The 20601-nt window shown below is 48.0% G+C and overlaps 1 protein-coding gene across 2 annotated transcripts; it reads left to right on the top strand.

Moving 5' to 3' along the window:
- The first annotated feature begins 1335 nt into the window (after positions 1–1335).
- On the top strand, positions 1336–18877 carry CDCA7 (cell division cycle associated 7). Of its 2 annotated transcripts, XM_075529546.1 has the most exons (10): positions 1336–1462; positions 6314–6436; positions 6861–7103; positions 10092–10328; positions 10647–10724; positions 11483–11686; positions 12156–12293; positions 13089–13238; positions 16098–16234; positions 16598–18877. In XM_075529546.1, exons 1-10 carry the CDS (start codon positions 1442–1444, stop codon positions 16629–16631), a joined length of 1365 nt encoding a protein of 454 aa, XP_075385661.1. In that variant the 5' UTR covers positions 1336–1441; the 3' UTR covers positions 16632–18877. The 2 variants fall into 2 exon arrangements, with proteins under 2 accessions (XP_075385661.1, XP_075385660.1); XM_075529545.1 differs by lacking the exon at positions 6861–7103.
- Positions 18878–20601: the final 1724 nt, after the last annotated feature.

The following is a 20601-nucleotide window of genomic DNA, read 5'->3' as shown; positions in this document are numbered from 1 at the left end:
TGCAGCATCTCCATCTTCTCCTATAGGTTAGTCACACCGAGGGCAGAAAACCTTTTTTTTTTCTTCAATTCATTCAACAAATATTTATAGAGGCTTCCCCTCCCCCATGAGCCAGGCATGGTCCCAGGTGCAGGGCCTGCCCAGCGCAACGCCTCTCTTGGTACCTGCCTTCCTGTTCCTTGCGGCAAGGTGTAAGTGACCACGGGGCAGTGTGTGTTCTAGACTCTTGAAGATTACCAGAACCCCCTGCAGTCCTTCAAATACATTCCTTTTGCACATATTTTGCGCAGAAGTTTTGCTTTTGTAGTCCCTACAACTAGAAAGGAAGCCGTGTCTTGACGAGCACATTCTTACTGCAAAGAACTTACGTCTTTCCGACCGAAAGTTTGTAAGAAATGAGGGGGAAATGCGAACGTGGATTTCCACTTTTTTTTTTTAGCTGTAAGATTATAATCAGGGTCCTTACAAGCAATCCAGCTTCTTCGAGCAACTTCTTTCACTCCTTTAAATTAATAACAACACAGATTCACACTATGTATTTTTGTAACGCCAAAGTCTGATGAAATAAGTAAAAAATATTCTTACTTTCACTCTGATTTGGTTCATCCTAAACTGTCACCAGAGGTCAGGCCAAGGCACACGAAGAGTCTCAGTTTCCACCACAACAGATCTCATCCCTGAAAACTAGTTTGCCTCGCCCGCTTTAGGTAGGCAAATCTCCACCAAACTGTCTTTCTCCCTCCCTAGTTTAAAAACCTCAGGTCCTAAGTGAAACAACTCGGCTTTTCTTGCTTTCTGAGCAGTGAACTGATTTTTTTGCTTCAGATAATGGTGCGGTTACTAGATAAGAGACAGGGGCAGTGAATCTGCTAATACAGGGCGGAGTCTGTGTGAGATTTGCGTTAGAAAAGAAAACCGCAGGCAGCAATGAAAGTGCTAAAAGCCCCAACGTGTGACCAGCGTCCCTCTCCACCGGTCTCCATTACCCGCTGGCCACCCTTTCCGCCTCCCGGCCCAGCGTGCTTGCAAACCGGCCAGCCCAGCCCGGGGCAATAGGGACCACTTTCGCGCCATTCGCTCAGGACCGCGCAGCCAAATAGAGAGAGATGTCCTAACAGGCAAAAAAAAAAAAAGCTCCACCCTTTTCAAAGCAGATGCTAGGAATCCGTATAGATATTCAATAAAGTCGTAAAATTTCGGGAGCGAATTTTTTTTCCTCGTGGTCATTGGGTTTAGACTCGACCTGCCCTCCCCACCGCTTGCAGGACCCGCGCGCTAGCGCGGGAAAATCCGGCTCGAGCCCCGCCCTTCCAGCCCGGGTCGGCGCGCCCCGCCCCTCTCTGCGCGGCCCGCGCTCCTCCAGCTTCGTGGGGCTGCCGCGCGCCGCTTCTCGGGCCTCCGTGTTCTGGGCACTCCGCTGGCCTGGGCGTCCGCTGCCGGCATGGACACTCGCTGCGTGCCGGTGAGGGCTGCGCGCGCGAACCCGTGGGAGGCGCGTGGCGGGTGCGGGAAGCGAGCGGGTCGGTGGGCGCGGGCCGGCTCTGCTGGGTGCTGCCGGCCCACCGGGGGTCGCCCCGGGGGTCGCGCGTTCACGCTAAGCCCAGGTTTTATGCACCTGGGACAGTTGAAGGCCAGGGGAGGTTCCCGACGGCCGTGCGCACCCGGCTGGGGAAGAATCGGGGGCCTTTGGCAGAGTTCTTAGCAGCGCCGGGGCGCCTGCGGCCACGTGCGCTCGTGGGACGCGTGCGCCGGCGGCGGGACGGGGTCATTGTGTCCGCAGGCCCGAGTCCGGCCGGCGGGGCGCGGGGACCCGAGCTGTGCTCCACCGGCTCTCCGGTAAATTGCCCGCAGCCTGCAGCCCATCCCTGCCCAGCGCGCAGCCCGGGGTGCCAGCGGGGCGCCCGCGGTGACCCCGCGAGCAGGGACGGCCCCTGGGGGCGCTCCCCGCCGCGCGGCGTTGGGCATTTAAAGGTCTCTTTAGAAGTTGAGTTGTGCACGTGGGCGGTGGCGTTTCAAGTTCCAGGCGTGGATGAAATGAAATTGAATAGCCTCGTTTGCGGTGCATTTCTTCACTCGTCTCCCATCCTTTCCCGCCTCCCCACCCACCGCTTGACTCGCTGGTAGGCAGCCTGAGCTCCGAGCGGTCGTTCCCTGGGAGAGGAGCAGCGTGGGGTGCGTGGAAAGGAAGAGCGCGCGCTTGAAATCTTAAGTAGGCACGCTCCAGTAAGTCTGAGCTTTCTACTCTCGCCCACAGTTACAGTCCCGGAAACGCCCCGGGGGCCCTTCTACCCTCTGCTGTTACAGAGTTGCTCTTAGTCGGCAGTCAGTTTAAAGTCAATTTGGGGTAAGGGACCTACGTGGAAATGACTCGGCTTCAGGGGAGGGGGCGTGTTACAGAGCCCTTCATCAGCGCAGTGAAAATGGGCACTGGCAATCAAGACCCGTTTTACGCTGAGCCCCAGTTTCCAAGTGTTAGGTGGGGACAATGATAGCAAGCACTTTGTTGCAAGGAATTAACACGGACCGTTGACAAATCAGCCCAAATGTGAAAGCATGCACAGCCGAATGCCTGGAACAAGGAGCATTTGTGGTTTTAGTTGTGCCTGCCTTCCCCGAGTTCACTTCCCCACCCTCCTGTCCACATCTTTGCTTCCGAAGGTTTGCCTGAAACGCCTGTGCGGGCTTGTAAGATTAGAGGCCAACAAATATTTTCTTAACAGCTTCCGATAGAATGCCTTGCCTTCGGTTGGAAAAGGAAGGTTTCTGAGAACCCTTTTCAATTGTTAATATTCATTGTACAAGAGAAGTTTCCAAAAGCTGTGGAAAATGGAATGAAAAGGTCCTGGGATTTCCCCATGAACTCTTTGAAGCCCCCCTGTATTCCCATCCTGCCTTTGTACTCTATTTGCTTTCACATTGTCTGCTGTTCACAAAAGAAAGGAGGGGGGGCTAAGGAAGTTTGGGATAACATCATGATGAAAATAATTTTATTTGCAAGTGGCTGCAGTGCAGAATGCTGGGTCCATTTTGACTCATGGGGATCCTTCGGAGGGTGTCCGGGCCTGTAAGTCATGACAAGAGCAGACAACCTCATCTTCTTGGAGGTGGGGTTTTGAACCACTGCTGTTAATAGTCCAACACTTTCCATATATGGCCACCAGGCTCCTTAAGTGAATATAAAATCAACAACCAAACCAAATAGTGCCATCTCAGAGGGACCTGTAAGACGGGGTCTCTGCCTCTGTGTTCCAAGACTCACTCTTTATAGAAGGTTCAGCATGTCCTGTTCCATTGATCCCCAAGGTCTTCGTCTTATTTGTGGGACCTATAGGAGGGCTCTGGAAGGAAGATGAGGCTTTCTACTCCCATAAAGAGTTAGTCTCAGCACCCCCTTACTGAAGGGTTGTGGGGAGGAGATGAGCCAGTCAGGGTGCAGGGTAGCAACGATGAAACATATAACTTTCCTTTAGTTCTTAAATGCTTCTCCCCCCGACTATCATGATCCCAATTCTACCTTACAAATCTGACTAGACCAGAGGATGTACATTGGTACAGATAGGAACTGGAAACACAGGGAATCCAGGACAGATGACTCCTTCAGGACCAGTGGTGAGGGTGACGACGCCTGGAGGGTGGAGAGAATGTGGGGTAGAAAGGGGGAACAGATTAAAGAATCTATGTATAGCCACCTCCCTGGGGGATGGACAGCAGAGAAGAGGGAGGGCAGGGGGAGACGTCAGACAGTGTAACATGACAAAATAATAATAATTTATGAATTATGAAGGGTTCATGAGGGAGGGGGCAGTGGGGAGGGAGGGGGAAATGAGCCGATATTAAGGGCTAGAGTAGAGGGCAAATATTTTGAGAATGACGATGGCAACAAATAACATATGTGCTTGACACAATGGATGTATGTATGGATTATGATAAGAATTGTAGGAGCCCCCAATAAAATGATTTTTTAAAAAAGTCTCAGAAGCCCACAGGGGCAGGTCTACCCTGCTGTGTATAGTGCCCCTGTGAGTTGGAATGGACTTGTGGGCTGAGTTTTTGTTGTTGTTTTTACTGGAGGACTCTGGGTGTCGCAAATGGTTAAGTGCCCAATTGGTACCTCCAAAAAGTTGGCTGTTGGAATCCTGCAGAGAGAGGCACCTGGTAATTCACTTACAGAACAATGAGCTATTGTAAACCTTAGGAACATCAAAATCAAATTCACTGCCCTCAAGCAGGTTTAGACTCTTAAGGGCCCCCGGCAGCAGAGTAGAACGGCCCCTGAGGGTTTCCAAGATGAATTCTTTGGTTCAAAAATCCCCAAAGTTACTGTCACGGAGTGGATTCCGACTCAAAGCGTCGCTATAGGACGCGGTAGAACTTACCTGGGAGTAGAAAGCCTTGTCATTCTCTCATGGAGCAGTTGCTGGCTTTGAAATGCTGCCCTTGCAGTTAGTAGTCCAGCCCGTTTCCAGTGTGCCACAAGGGCTCCTTGTAACTTTCCAGGAAAAGGAACTCTCATTTTAATCCGGAGTGAGCTGCTGGTGGTTTTGAACTGCTGACCTTGGTGTTAGCTGCCCAGTGTCTAACCACTACGCCACCAGGGCTCCCTGATGAAGCACAATTTGCACTTTAAGGCACATGGGATATTCCTAAGTCGGAAGATACCTACCTTCACCATCCAAGGATGTCTTTATTTCTCCATCACACCTGTAGTAGAAGTCTGAGCATTTTGAGCATTAACAACATGCCCTTTGGCAGTAAAAGAGTGGAGCCTCACGATGCGAGGCCATAGTGATTTAGGTTATGTGCCAACTTGGCAGGGGCATGCTTCCCAGGGGCTCCTCAGTTATGGAACTGGTGCAGTTTGACTGTCAGCCCCCACTTTGTGACCTGATGTGGTTATCTTCCAGTCTCACCTAACTGACTTGCCCAGAAGCGCTTGGTCTTTGGAACCTTTGGACATTTCGAGAATGTCCGTGGGTCAGGAGGAAGGGTGGAGCCAGCTGGTCGCAGAACTTGCGGTTTCTTCAGTGTGGGCAATCATGGCCATATTAAAGAAGGTTAAAAACACTGAAGGAATCTCAAATCAATGGCAGAAGCTGCTTTCCTTTGTACCTGAGCGAGATGATTACATTTCCTGGTGAGCTGTTTGGGTTGGGGTTGTTTGTGAAGGGATGAGGCATTTTGTACCTTCAAGTGATTTGCACTTAGGAACGGACTTCTGAAAGCCTACATCTTGTCCAGCAAGGGTACTGCAGAGAGCTGACTGTCGGTCAGGCTAATAGAAATCTGAAGTGGAATCAGGCATTCCACCTGGGTTTGGAGTGCTGGTTGACCTTTCCTTGGCTCCTTGCGCCATTTGTTCTGCGGGCTGATGTGTTTGATTTGCAAGGACTTGTGCCGAAATCACTGCACCCCTCCTGATTGGAACTGTGCCCGTTGGGAAGCCTGCCATCTTGAAGTAGAGGTCTTGCCCATTTTTTGTAGTGTGGGAAATTAGCATCACAGTGCATAGCCCAGAGCCTATATAAAAAGACCTCATTAGCTTGATTTTAGCTGAAGGGGGAGGGGCGAGGACCCCCAAACTACCATTTATTTAGGACTTCAAATTTTTCCTTTTAGTAGAGTTTGTTGTTGTTGTTTTAAAGAAGAGGGTGGGTTTTAGGAATTAGCATTAAACCGTGTGAGTTCAATATAATAATGCTAAGCGTCCAAAGGCTCGAATGATGTTTTTTTAAATAAATAGATAAAATGTCATTGAGTTTTTCCTCCAATGGGGTAGGATTTGACAAATGGTAGCCTTTTTTTCCCTCTCAAGTTTTTCTTAAAATAAAACAAAAATCATTGATTTATAACTTTTGCCTTCTCACCAATAATCTATCATGGATTGCTTTCCTTAAGACATTATTTAGTTCATAAGCCCGTTGGTTGTTGTTCCTTTGAGTATCCTACTCTGGTTTGTGTGGGAGAGAGATGAGGCAGGCTCCGCCCTTTACTATGTACAGCACAGCCTCCACCCTGTGGAGCAGTTCCATTCTGTCCAGTAGTGTCAGTCGCTGGGAGTAGACTCCAAGGGGTTGGAATTGGGTTTAGATTTCTTTGGTTGTGAGTGAAAATTTACAAAGTAAATTCATTTCCCATTGTATAATGTTTACGTATTGAAAATATTTTTCTAAGCAGTTGCAAATCATTTTCCTGCAGTAGGATGTGAAAAAATGGACATAGGGACTGCTGTTTGAACCTACTAAGCTCCAAAGATGCCTTTTAGCTAGATGCTTCAGTAAACATGCACCTATAGCATTGCCGTTTCCATCTGCAGCCAAAGAATCCCAGAGCACAGAACTTCAAGAAATTCAGTTATGTGAAGTTGATTTCCATGGAAACCTCGTCATCCTCTGATGACAGTTGTGACAGCTTTGCTTCTGATAATTTTGCAAACACGGTAAGTGCTGCCTGAGAATAAACAGAATTGAGTCTGCAGTGCTCAAAATGCCCCCAAATGCTTTGTGCATGATTAAAACTGCTTGCTTTTTGCCTGCATTTCTATACAGCCGTTATGAAAATACAGTATGCACTGTAATTTCATTTCACTTTTTGCTGTGGTTCTAGGTAGTAATTGTTGGAGGTAGAATAGCTACTTATTCCATCCTTTTGAAATGTCGCCTAACCTAACATGCCTGATGATTTGCCATAACAACTCAGAAATCATTTGTAAACCCCTGAACCGTTTTTCTTTGTAACAAAAGCTATTCTCTTGTAGTGCACTTGTAAATGTGATTTGCTCTCTGCACAGTTTATGGAAAATTGGTTCTTGAAAGAGAGAGAGAGAGAAAATGCACAACCACATTTATTTATTTATTTTACAGAAACCTAAATTCAGGTCAGATATCAGTGAAGAACTGGCAAATGTATTTTATGAGGACTCTGATAATGAATCTTTCTGCGGCTTTTCAGAAAGTGAGGTGCAAGATGTGTTAGACCATTGTGGATTTTTACAGCACCCTAAACCGAGGCCAGATGTCAGTAACGAACTGGCCAGTGTTTTTCGTGCCGACTCTGACGATGACTCATTTTGTGGTTTCTCAGACACTGAGATCCAAGATGAAATGGTGAGTTTGAGACTTTCACCAGTATCGAGGCGTTAAGGTGTATTTAGAGGCATGGCATGTTACTACGGGATTTTCACTTTCCTTGTCCTGCCGTTGCTTTTCATTTTTGTCATGCCAGGAGATTTTGCTGACTTAAAAAAAAATCCTATGAGTATTTCATGACTTCAGCCATTGTTTTCATTAAGGTAGCCCTGCTTGTAAATCACGAGCCTTTGAAGGCATTGAACATCTTGGAAGTTGGTAAGGTGGGATTGACCAACGTCCTCATAACCATGACCACGGAAATCCAGCCTCACCAGAGGAAGTACACGTGTCTTAATGATTAGCTACCTGCCAGCCCTGGCCTCACACAGAGCAGGTTCTTGGGTCAATATTGGTTCCCTTCGTGGATCTGTCTCTATATCTTGAAAACTTGTGTTGACTTATATGCAGGACCCAGAGTGTTGGACAGTACCATTTAGGGCCCTTTCAGAATCTGCTTGCCCCTTGCTTAGTGCTTCCTGAGCTGTTGCTGCGTTTTTTTAACCAACTCTGCTCCCCTGCTAAGACCACTGCTGCTGTTGCTTCAAAGTACTGCCCGCTCTGAACACGCTGCTGAGTTGATCTGTTAAAGCAAGACTTTGTGGGCAAAGCAGGGTGATGATTTACAATTGGGTGCATGCTTTTCAACCCAAACGGTCCTGAAACAGGTCCCCAGCCTAGGGGCCACTCTTGAGGAGCATTGATTTAAGTGACAGGGCCCGGCTGAGGCCTGTTTTTGAGGCAATGTGAAGCTTCCTCTAGTGAGTGAGATGGGTTAAAATCCATGCTGATTGGAGATACTGCAGGAGCCCATCTGCGAGTCTGGATGGGACCCAAACATTGGATACAGCGTGAATAATTTCTGGGCAATGTTTCAATTCTTGCTAGATGCTGTTGTGATTAATAAAATGCCAGTTGATTGAAAGTATTAACTCATAGTGATTTTTTTTTGAGGGGGTGGTTCAATTTATAGTCTCAATGCACGAACATTGAAATGTATTAAAAACTGCTGTGGGGAGTTAAGAAAAATTGTAACTGTTGAAAATGGGCCTTTCATTGCTGGGGCTTCATAGGTGAGTTTTGTTTTGTTTTACTCCCCTAGCTAGTAACACAGTCAATCTTAGCATATTCCTATCGCCCCAGAAAGACACCTTGTGCTTTTTAATTGTTACTCCTCTTTCTTGCCCAACCTAAACCAAACACAATGCCATCAAGTCGATGCCAACTCAGTGTGACCCTAGAGAACAGGCTAGAACTGCCCCTGTGGGTTTCTGAGCCTGTAACTCTTCATGGGAGAAAAAAGCCCCATCTTCTACAGAGCTGCTGGTAGCTTTGAACTGCTGATCTTCAGTCAGTATCCCAGCTCCTAACCACTCTACCACCAGAGCTCCACATTCTTACATAGCATCACCAAAAGAGAGAGAAAAAAGAAACTTAACACCATCGAGTCCATTCTGACTCACAGCAGCCCTCTAGCACAGAGTGGATCCCACCCGCCACCCCAGTCTTCATGACTGTAAATCTCTATGGCAGTTGAAAGCTTCATCTTTCTCTTGCAGAGCAGCTGATGGTTATGAACTGCAGGCCTTGGGATTAGTAGTTGAATGCATAACCCGCCACCTCACTACGGAGAGCTATCCAACCTCACCAGCCCCTGGCAATGACTAGCTCACTTTGTCATATATTTGCCCATCCTGATTCTTTCATCTGAAAGGAATCATGTAATAGGTGGCTTTTTGTGTCTGGGGTCTTTCCCTTAGGGTAATGTTTTCAAGATGCTGTAGCATGTACCAGGACTTGATTCTTTTTCATTGTGGAATAGTCCCCCCTGTATGGCTATACCCCACTTTAAAAGTCCACTCCATGATAGACATGTGGGTGGTTTCTACTTTGAGGCTGTTACCAATGCTGTTATGGACATTCATGCACAAGTGTTCCCGTGGACATATGTTCTATTTCTCTTGAATGAATACACACACACACACACACACACACTCTGGAGTGGCATGACTGGGCCACATAGTAACTATGTTTAAGGAGCTGCCAGGCTGTGGTCCAAAGTGCCTGTACTATTTTGCGGCAGCGTTCCAGCTAAGAGGACTTCTGCATCCTCCCACCATCTTGGATTTTCCCTCTTTTGAACCCTGCTTGTGCTGTGGGCTGTGTTGGGCTGCTACCCACAAGATTGAGTTTGAATCCCCAAGGAGGAGCTCCCTGGGAGAGCGAGGAGGCCGTTCTCGCCGGAAAGATCTGCAGTGTCCGAAACCCAGTCTAGGCTTGCTGTGAGGGGCGTAGACATGGTGCCGGGGGCGTTGCGGTCTTGATCGTCCTAACGGGCATGGAAGGAACCGCTGGTGGCGCACTGGCTGAAGCGCGCTGTCCCGGGAGAAAGATTGAGTGGGTAGTCAAGATCACAGCTCCCGGAGCCCCGAATGGCAGGTCTTCCCTGTCTGGCGGTGCCGCTGTGCATCCGAATCAAGTCAGCGGCAAAAGGTTTGGGCTGAGCGGAGTAGCCTGCCTTTCATTTCCCTGGTGGCTCATTTGAAGGATTCTTGATGGCAAACCCGGGTTGCTTCTGCCATCCAATGATGTTACGCTTTCAACAAGCTGCATTCAGACATTGTAATATAGTTTCAAACCACGTTCACGGGGGAGCACTTGTTAAATTTTTCCTGCAGAAAGTTCTTTTAAAATACATAAAGGCTTACTTGAAAAATCTTCGAGGGAAGTGGGGATTTCTCACATTTTAGACAACTTGATTCCGAACCACAGACCTAGGAGGTACAAAGGTGGCTAATCACCATGCTCAGGTGCTTGTGTATTTTTCTGTCGTTAACCCTAGCCTTCAGTGTGGGATTTCTTTGATGAGTCCCTTCTTCTCAGAAGGGATAGTCAATGGTAACTGTAACTGGGAGTGTGTCTGTCTGCCAGTCTGCACGTCCCTAACTGGTTGTTGTGATTGACCAGAGGCGGCAGGCTGACCAAAGAGGCTGCAGGACCCGCAGTCAGGGCAGGCGCTCGGGACCCCTGCGCGTGGCCATGACGTTTCCAACGCGAAACACCAAGGCAGCGGCCAAGAGAAAAGTCCTTCCTCTGCCGTCCTTGGAGAACTCCCTGACGGAGGCCACTTCCGACTCCGAAGATGAAAAAGGCGTGGATTTTCTGGAGAAACGGGCCTTAAATATAAAGCAAAACAAAGCCATGGTAGGTGTCTGACTGTATCCCAAGGAGCTCTTCCCAGGTGCTCTAAGGGCCTCACTTGTCCCTTCCATCTGTGTCCAGAGAATTATTTCCAGGAACCTGTGAAGCCTCGATAATGTGCGCTATGAAATGCCGTTCCATACACACTCACGTTTGCGCTTTGTTTCCGTCTGGGGCGGGCTCGGGGAGGTCTCGACTGTTAGCAGCCTATTGGGGATGTCAAGCCATGAAACGTGCTCCTGTGATTTCGGAAGGTAGTTGGTCATTTTCAGCAGTTATTCGGAACCGATAATCTCTTGTCTTATTCCCACCTCTTCTTAGCTTGCAAAACTCATGTCAGAATTGGAAAGCTTCCCTGGCTCCATCCCTGGAAGACGCTCCCTCCCGGTCCCCAGCTCAGTAAGTACGGGGCTGTGTTTGCCTCGCTGGAGTTGAGTAAAGCTAGGGCGCGTGCTTTCAGGAACGCAGGTTCCTCGTGGGGGGCGGATCTCGTGCGATTCCAGCCGTCTGAGGTCTCTGGCCCTTGAGAGACCTCTTCCTGCTGTGTTTGCACTTAGCCCCTTTGGATCTGTTATTTTCGAGATAAGCCCCTGGCAGGCAGGGACTGAGGACTAGGAATGGTCATTTCCTCTTCACGGGCTTTCCTATGAGCACTAGGTCTATTTTGCCGCAGCTGGGTTTTTTTTAATCTGCAAATGAGACAAAAAATTAACTTCATTACCTCATTGCCTTATGTCACACTGGGCTGTGTCCTGAGGAGCCACGGTGGCGTGCCTGCTGCAGTTCACAAGGAAAGACTGCGTTTCTGGACCGCTGCCCGGGGAGGAAGGGACTCAGTGCACAGCTCCCTGCGCTCTGCACTAGAGAGACACGGAGTGTGGTTCAGGCTCGGGAGATACCGTGGAAGCTGTGTTTGTGGTTTTTTTTTTAAGAGGTCAGCTTTTCTACCTTGACTAGATTCAAGAATGAACAGATGTCCTCTCAGTTAGTGGGCACCTAGTGCCCCAATCAAGGCTGCCGTGCCTGCAGATGGGCTTGATTCATGGTTCATGCATTATGGAAAGGGCAAAGGAAATTTGGAGATGGGATTTTCTTTTACTTAAAAAGTGCCACTTTCCTCTGGAACAAATGGGTCCCATGACGTGTGCTTTGTTCAGCAATCGAAGACACCTCGGAGACGCACCTTCGCAGGTGTTGCTTCCAGAAGGAACCCCGAGCGGAGGGCCCGTCCTCTGACCAGGTCAAGATCCCGGATTCTGGGGTTCCCTGATGGCCTGCCCACAGAAGAGGAGGAGGAAGAAGAGGAAGATGACAAATACTTGCTGGTGAGGAAGAGGAAGGTCATGCACGACTACATGAACGTGAGTGCTCCCCATTTGTACTTAACCCTCCTCTTCACCTCCTGAAGGTCAGTGTCAGGGGGACAACACATGTGCACACAGGACCGCAACACACGCCATTTGATCTTGAACCAGTGCTTTGTGTGAACCGTTCCTGGGCACGCAGGAGCTCATCTGAGAGCACCGTCGGCAGGTCACTGTGACCTTCAGCTTTTCTTGGATGTAAGAATGGTGTCCACGGTGTTGTCCAATGATCCTTATAATAAACTTAAGGTTCACGCGCCCTACCCCACCCCCCGCCACACACACATACACACACACACACACACACACACACACCACCCCCTCTGGAACATAACCCCCCCCCACACACACACACATACCCCTCTGGAAGATGTCTAGACGGAATGCTCTGGGAAGAAAGGACCAAGTAGAAGTATAAGGTTTAAAGGTGGGGAGAGCTGCTGAGGACATGCTTCTTGTTGTGTAGGAAGATGACATGCCCCGAAATCGTCGCCCAGGGCCCATGACCCTCCCGCATGTCATCCGCCCAGTGGAAGAAATTACAACCGAAGAGTTAGAGAACATCTGTGGGAACTCCCGCGAGAAGATCTATAACCGCTCCTTGGTAAGGCCCTCTACATTCCATCGGAAAAGACAAAGGTCTCCGAGGGGCGCGGGCACCGCTCGCATTCTCTGCAGTTGTGCTGATGTTCTGCCACTTGTACCATTGAGCTGTGCGCCTGCACGTCGTGGGACTTTTCATGCCAGGAAAGAGAGTGGCGAAGCTGGTTGCTTGTTGGGCTGCTAATCACAAAGGCAGCAGTTCGAGGCCCCCAGTTGCTCTGCAGGTGACAGATGAGGCTTTCTGCTTCTTGACACCCTGGGGAGCAGTTCTGTTTCTCCCTGTGGGGTTACTCGGTGGCAGGGGGTTCTGGGTTTGGTCGTCTTTGCACTTGCGTCTCATCGGCTGAGTGCGTTAGCAGTGATGGCCATCTCATCTTCGTTTGGGAAGAGGTCATTCACCCAGTGCTCAGTACTTATTGCATGGGTCTCGGTAGCTCAGTGCTGGTATGCTGGAGACATCGGGTGCATGTGAGCAGGTTACATTTGGCACTGAGAGAATCTTATGAAAGGCACGGTTTTTATAATACTGGTCTGAAGTCCATCAATTGAACCGTGCCACCATGCTTGAGATAACTTATTATGCCTGTTCATATACGAGGGAGCTTCACAGGGGTTGGGGGGGGCGGGGAGTGGAATTCAGAGGTAATGGAATTTTCCCATGAACCGGTTGAAACCCGCTTCCACGCCTGCGCTGTAGATGTGAAATGCGGCAAAGGCATACCCTCAGGCTCTGTTACAAAGAGTGTTCTTTAAATGTGGCCTCTTCTGGTTTTGTTCCCTCTCACTTGCTTTCTAGGGATCCACCTGTCACCAGTGTCGACAGAAAACGATCGACACCAAAACCAACTGCAGAAACGCAGAGTGCTGGGGTGTCCGAGGCCAGTTCTGTGGGCCCTGCCTTCGAAACCGATACGGGGAGGAAGTCAAGGACGCCCTGTTGGATCCCGTAGGTGTCTTGGGGTGGGGGTGTTTCTAGGGACTGGTCAGCCATGAGCTGGCTGGTGAAGGCACTGCACACACCAGACAGAGGTCACCTCCCGTGCAGTCGCCCCCCGACACTGCTCTGGTGCGGGGTCGAACCACAGTTACAGTTACGCTTTGCTGCTTCAGTCTTTAGGCGACCGTCCTTTTCTGCTTCCTGGCCGGCTTCGGAAACGCGTAGTGAACGTCTCTAGTCTCGAGCGCTCGGATTTGTGGTGTACAGTTCCCCTGTGTCCTCGTGATCTCAGCGAGACGTCGGAGACTTATGAGCATTCTCTTCCCCATAAGATAGTATTTACGTGCTCAGCTGGAGGGAGGCTGGGCTACCTGTCCTGAAGTCCCTAGTGGCCACTTTCTCTGACGCTTACTGTTACGCAGTGTTTGCCGTAGGTCGAAGGCTTGTGGTGGGCAAGGCACTGTTCTGTTTCCGTCCATCCTAATTGGTGTGTTCATGTCTTTGGATGTGGACTCTAATAGAATTTCTAGAATGGCTCCCCAACCCCCTCCCCCCCCCAATAATTTAGGGAGGATAGATGTAGTCCTGTTGTGCTTCTTAGCCCCCCTCCCTTGGCGATTCTGAGAATGCCAATCTGGTGTGAGCCATCTACACTTGATGAAGTAGACTCGGAACGAGTCACTTCATTCCCACTTCAGTGTGTGGTGGCTCGCCTGCCGTGTTTGACTCTCAGGGAAAGATTGCTGTGTCTGCGCGGGCTAGAAGGATCCCTGGTGGCGTCGTGGTGCTATATCGGGTTGGGGCTACTAACTCTAATGTAGGCAGTTCAAAACCACCAGCCAGTCTGTGGGAGAAAGACAAAGCTTTCTACTCCCATAAAGCATTGGAGACTGGGGAACTCAGAGGTAGTCTGCCCTGCCCTATAGGGTGGCCATGAATTGACATCAACTCGATGGCAGCGAATTGTTTGTGGTGGTGGTGTTTTTTGTTTGTTTGTATGTTTAGGGTGACTAGAGGTCAGAAGTCTTTGCCTTGTGCTTCATAGCATTTGTCCCGGCAAATCATCTCTAAAGGGAGATGTAGGGAGTGTTGGCAGGAGGACTCTCCGTGGATAAATTCAGTCAAGCTTCTGTAGAAAGGAATTAATAATGATGGGTATTCCATTGAGGAGCCATGGTAACCTGGTGGTTATGAGTTGGGCTGCGATCTGCAAGGTCAGCAGTTTGAAACCACCAGCAGCTCCTGGGGAGAAAAACAGGACTTTCTACTCCCATAAAGAATTAGTCTCAGAAACTCACAGGGGCAGTTCTACCATGGCCTATGTGATTGCTATGAGTTAGTAGTAATGACAGTGAGTTTGTTTGTTTTTTGCTGTTGTGTTCCCAGTTTCATGTGAATTACACGTGACATTTTTCCAATGTACTTATAAGTATAGACAGTAATATACGGACACATCCATAGATAGGTTTAGCATTATATTTGGCCATATTTGACTTTTCATCCTTTTATTTTTTGTGCTCTGGTTTAAGTAATAGGATATCCAACCTTAAATGTCACCGTTCTTACACAGTGACAAAACCATTCTCGCAGTAATTGAAACGGTATAGTAACCCATCTCTGTCCAGCTCCCCAAATCCACTGCCATCGAGTCAATTTTGGCTCATCACGAGACCTCATTAGAGTTTTCTAGATTGTAAATCCCTCCCTTCCTTTCTGCCTTCATGCTTTGGGCTGTTGAGGAGATTCAGATCTGTTGCTCCGTCTGTCTGTTCCTCTCAGTGTTGTCTTCCTCGTTCTTGTCACTGTCTTGTCTGTAGGAAGGTGGGTCTCAAGGCTGGTGTAGGCCTCGGTTCAACACTGCTGACCCTGAGTGCGTGGTGTTTGTGCCACCCTGCAGGCATCCCGTATCCTTCGTGTTTCCGCTTAGGACTCGGAGGCAGAAACAGGCTGGGACAGCAGGAGAGAAAATGTCACAGTCTGGGACCATCGGTCCTGTTCTTGTCAGTCAGTGTGTATTGTTGGCGGGGACTCTGGGGAGAGATGAAGCATTAGGGGCAGTGGGTTGATTCATGGTGTTGGTATTGGGCAGGCCGAGTGCCCCAGGGATCTGCCATCGGGGTGGGGGAGCATCTGCTCCCTAGTGGTTGCTGTGTAACTTTTGGATTTCCTAAAGGAACGTGAGGAAATAGTAAGATTCTCTGCCCCCTAAAGGCTTAAATGCAGTCAGTGGCCCTCCCCTCAGAGTAGATGGTGAATAAATGGGGGAAAGGAAATACTGTTTTAAACGTGTCCCTTTTTTCCCCCTGATTAAAGCACACACAGCCATACACACATCTACTCAACAATTGCTGCTTGCAGAATTCAGCGGCACTGGTTACATCCCTCACATTGCATCGCGATTCTCACTATCTTCCCAAATCAGGTACCACCAGCCCCCTCGAGTGGCTGCCCCCAAGCTCTCGTCTATCATTTAAGGTTCCTGTTGTCAATCGACCTCATATATATAATGCTTTAAAGCAGTGCAGTGCTCAAGGCAAATGATCTTTATAAATTGAGCTGAGCTATGTTTGACTTAAGGATGTGACCTGAGGGAAAGTTTCGCTTCCAGGTTTAAAGATGATCTCAGGGGAGTCGATTTGGGGTTGCCTCCATTCTCAGAGGGTCCAGGGAGTTTGGATTCCATAAGAAATCTGAATTCGATTTCACATGTTCCTTCTTTTGATCAGGATCCATGTAGTGAATCCTTGATCGAAACATTTCGTGAGGCCAAAAGAACAGGTCTCAAGAGGGGGTTGGTTACACCTGCGTAGTGCCAGCAGCACCTGAGCCCTGTAGGCAGCCTAATTGTGCCTCTCTGCGATTCTCTAGAACTGGCACTGTCCGCCTTGCCGTGGAATCTGTAACTGCAGCTTCTGCAGGCAGCGGGATGGACGGTGTGCGACTGGGGTCCTGGTGTATTTGGCCAAGTACCACGGCTTTGGGAACGTGCATGATTACTTGAAAAGGTAATGTGGCTGCCTTTTCTCTCTCCCCTGCGTCTGAATCTTCACAGCCATGTCTGTGTCCTAACAGCAAGGGGATCGAAGGCAGAGTAGTGGTTATCTCTGGACCAGGGAAAGGGGAGGGATTGTCTGGGGGAGAGAATGGCTTGAGTGTTGGGATCATTTTATATCGATCTGGGGGTGGTTACCCAAACACAGACATACATACAAACGAGGGATTTGCGCGCATTCGCGTGGGTAGCCCTAAGACTGTAAGAACTCAGGAAGATGGGTTTTTGTTTGTTTCAAGTGAATTAGGCTTTCAAAAGAGAAATTCTTAGCGTGGAAACCAGGCGCTAACATACATTCCCTTTTCTCTTTTGACAGTCTGAAACGGGAGTTTGAAATGCAAGCGAAATAGCCCGAAGAAGATTTCTCTACTTGCAGGCCTTGTGCCTCCCAAGTGACCTGCTTCAACTTTCTGCTTGCAACCCCGTCAAGAATGCTCACTGTTTTATAGGGCGCTGAGATCCAGCCCATCTCACGGGCGCCGGCGTGTTTTGGACCGTCGCAGATGTACATAGATTGCTAGTTTGACACTTGCCGCTCTGCACTGTCCCTTCTGGTCCCCAGCCCTGACGTTGTTCCTTTCTTTTTCATTGGGCCTTTCTCCCACCGCTTACTTTCCGAACTCTTGGAAGCGCCCCTTACAGGAAAGCCTAATTGATTTGGGAGCTGTGGTGCGGCAGTGGTGAAGTACTTGGCTGCGAGCCGAACGGCCCACTGTCCAGTACCACGAGCTGCGCTGTAGGGGAAAGACCGTCTTGTGTAAAGGGGTGATTGGTGTTGAAATAACCTTGCATTCCACCCATAAAACCAAGCACTTAGAACAAAGTAGTGTTAACTGAAGTAAATCTGTTTGATTCCGTAGCACAGCCGTCTTCGCTGTTTACGTTGGAAACAACGTGTGATTTTTGTGTTCATACTTGCTGGTATTTTTAGCAGAACAGAGTCATAAGGGCCTTCGCGGCACGTGGAAAAATTAGGTAATTGTTGCAAAGTGGAGTGCATTACTTGAGATGCCTCTGGATCTTGGTGCTCATTATACAAGTTGCCACGGTTGAGACTTCGTTGTTGCTGATTTATTCCATCACAAGGTTAAGTGGCGAATCCTGCTTACACTGTCATTATGATCCAAAGGTTTGCGAGCAACGATATACTTAAAATCATCGGAAATTAGTGGTGAAACTTCAGGAGGAGGCTCATTTGAAATTCTTGGTATAAAACTTTAGTGTAATTTTAGTTTGCCAAGGCTTTTGCCGTTCCTCGGGAAAGTATCTTGATTTAGGTCTTGAGCCGTATTGCATGGGAAATGCAGCTTAGTAAATAAATCCTAGCCCAGGGAGCTTTGCCAGTTTTACTTCCTTGAAGAAATTACCAGCCGGCCATGGGGTTCGGGTGCAGATTTTAAGCGCTTTGATTACAATGAGAAATGCCTTTTTTTGAGATTGTTGACGCTCGACAGTTTGATACGTGACAGTTCTGCCAGCCTAGTCTTCAGGCAGCTTTCTGAAAATGCTTCCCCCCCTTTTTTTTTAATTAATCAGCTCTGGTCGAGGTGGGTCTGCTTTGTGGGTGCACCCTGGTTGGTCAGTGTTGGGTGCATCATCGGGCCTTGAGTCAGTACATGTAAATAGAGCTTTTGACCTGTAATGCTTTTATACAAAGGTGTTTATTTTAATAATAAAATGTTTTGTTCTAGCTTGTCTTTTTTTTTAATCTCATGGTCTATACTTAATTGTAGTTATTCTCTTATTTAAATACAATGCCACTTCCAGCTCTCTATTGTTGGCTGCCAGCTCCCAGCTCCTGGGCGTCTCATGTACAAAACTGGGTCCGATCACTGTGTGATCCATTGGGTTTTTGTTGGCTGATTTTCAGAAGTAGATCCCTAAGCCTTTCTACCTAGTCTTTGTCAGTCTGGAAGCTATGCTGAAACCTGTGCTTAGAGATGGAGGACATTGCCCAGGAAAGGAACCTTGGACCTCGTGTGTGGAAGGCTAGAATTCGGCCACCACTGCTCTGCCTTTCTGGTTTTCAGTGCCTGATCTGATCCAAAAATCAACAGACAGCAACCTTGCCTGATAGAAAACAGCATATCCCATGAGGTTTTATAGTATTTCCCTTTACCAGTAGCCAACCCAGGAACTAACACTGATTTTGTAGTAACTAGTTTGGTTTTGTTACGCAATCCATTAAATACATACTGCGCCTTCAGACCTGTTTTAGGATTGAGGATCAACACTAGGTTGACATGTGGCATCATTTTGAAGCATTTTTGATTTCCTCAACGAAAATTACAGAAATGTTTATATTTACCATTTATGTTGATGTATCCATTTAATGAGACGAATATATGTATCCAGATTCATTTCCTTCTAAGCTTTCTAGTCTCTCTGTGTGGTATGCCCATCTCACAGATAGGCATCAATTTGGCTCAAATGAAAATCGAGTATTAGTCCCAGTAGATCAACTCCATCCATGAAAGCATTACTTCAGTCATCCAAATGGAGTGAAAAGCTCAGAAGAAGTAATCATCAACTGTTAAGATTAACAGTGCAGTGGAGATTGTCATACCGACTGGCCCAAGCAACCCTGTGCTGTCATAGCCCCGGCATCTCAAATGTTGTACTATGTTCACTATTATAAATTTTATACGTGTTGTATAGCATGGTTTCATTTATAAGTTAATAGTATATAATTGTGTTTTTAAAGAAAATGTGCGGTGTCGTCCACGTGTCGGTTGGTGCGTGTCCATAGCGATGGGTGTGTAGGAAATGTCTGTAAACCTAGTGCTAAGCCTCGCCCAGTGTTCTGTGCAGTTCAGAAGCCGCCACTGCTTATGTTTCCATGACAAACTTCTTTTCACAGAGTTGTTTTTGTGACAAACCAAATGGCCCACGAAGTCTTAAATATTTATGATCTGGCTCTTCATGGAAACGTGCTGACCTTTGCTCCAGGCTTAGCTGAGAAGCCTTTTCTACCAAACAGCTACCGAGGGGGGAAAAAAAACCTTGCCAGTTAGCTGATTCCGACAACTAGCAACCCTAGGGGACAGAGAGAGCTGCCCCCAGAGGTTTCTTCAACGAAATCCTCCCTGGAGCACAGCACCCGTCTTCCTTCTAGTTTCAGGGAGGCCGAGCTAGATGTGGACGATGATTTTCTGTGTAGATCCAACAGAAAAAGAAAGATGATTTCAGTTGAGGCTTGTTTGGAAATTTCTGGTGTTGGCCATGTTTTAATCATTTCTAAATCAAACACTCCCTGTCATCAAGACAGGGTAGAACTGCCCCTGTGGGTTTCTGAGATGAACTCTATTGGAGTAGAAAGCCTCTTCCCTGGAGCAGCTGGTGATTTCGAACTGTTGACCTTATGGTTAGCAGCCCAATATGTAACTGAAGGAGCTATGGCGGCACATAGCTAAGGAGCTATGGGTTGGTTACGCCCTGAGCTGCTCTGGGGGAGGAAGATGAAGCTTCTACTGTACAGACTTACAGTCTCGGAAACCCACAGGGCAGGTCTACTCGGTCTTGTAGAATCACAGCGAGTTTGTATTTTGGAAGTAGAACCAAGACGGTCGGCTTTGTCAGGTTGCTTCCACTTGTGATCTCAGGCACTACAGAATAAAACACTGCTCGGTCCTACGTTGATTCAGGTCTTATCCATAAAGCATTTACAATCTAGTGCATAGGTCCCCAAGCTTATTTGGGCTACCACCCCCTCTTTGGAAAAGATGAAATACTGAATGTGTAATTCAGGATAAAGTGTAGGTAGTTATCTGCCTTTGCAAACCCTCAACGCCCCCCCCCCCCCCAGCAATATCACTCTAGGAAACAAGACAAGTGGAAGAACTATGGTAAAACCTAAAATAATGGGAAAAATACAACAAAACAAAAAACCTAAAACTGTGTTTCGAGTAGGAATGAAAGAAGGGAAGCAATATTTTGTCATTACCAGATGTTTTAAATGCCCTAAAGTAATTTTGGTGAAAGTTTAGTAAACAGTGACGCCGTAACTGTTCAGCTCCATTGGTTGGTTACGTGTTTCACAATGTCCCAGTATGGTCTTCAGTTGCTGTCAGGTTGGTCTGCTTTCTCATGTTTCCAGTCCCCCTTCATACCTTGTGAACCCTTTGTCTCCTGTATGTGAGTCCCTAATAAGGGCGATGCATTTACTTTCTGGACCCACGGGTTTTAGGACCTCCCTACTCAACACGGTCTGTCTAATATATATAGATTCCACCAGTAAATCTGATTAATAGCCCTTCGGCTCACATTTAGGCAAATCCAGAGGCTTTTTTCTTTTAAGTGCCTGAAGGGATCTCTGACCGA

Source organism: Tenrec ecaudatus, chromosome 13, assembly GCF_050624435.1.
Source record: "Tenrec ecaudatus isolate mTenEca1 chromosome 13, mTenEca1.hap1, whole genome shotgun sequence".
Classification (NCBI taxonomy): domain Eukaryota; kingdom Metazoa; phylum Chordata; class Mammalia; order Afrosoricida; family Tenrecidae; genus Tenrec; species Tenrec ecaudatus.
This window is presented reverse-complemented; position numbering and strand designations above follow the sequence as displayed.

Coding starts and splice junctions, on each gene's coding strand:
- CDCA7 (XM_075529546.1), top strand. CDS start 1,442: ATGGACACTCGCTGCGTGCCG. Junction 6,437..6,860: donor CTGATAATTTTGCAAACACG/GTAAGTGCTGCC, acceptor TTTATTTTACAG/AAACCTAAATTCAGGTCAGA. Junction 10,329..10,646: donor TAAAGCAAAACAAAGCCATG/GTAGGTGTCTGA, acceptor ACCTCTTCTTAG/CTTGCAAAACTCATGTCAGA.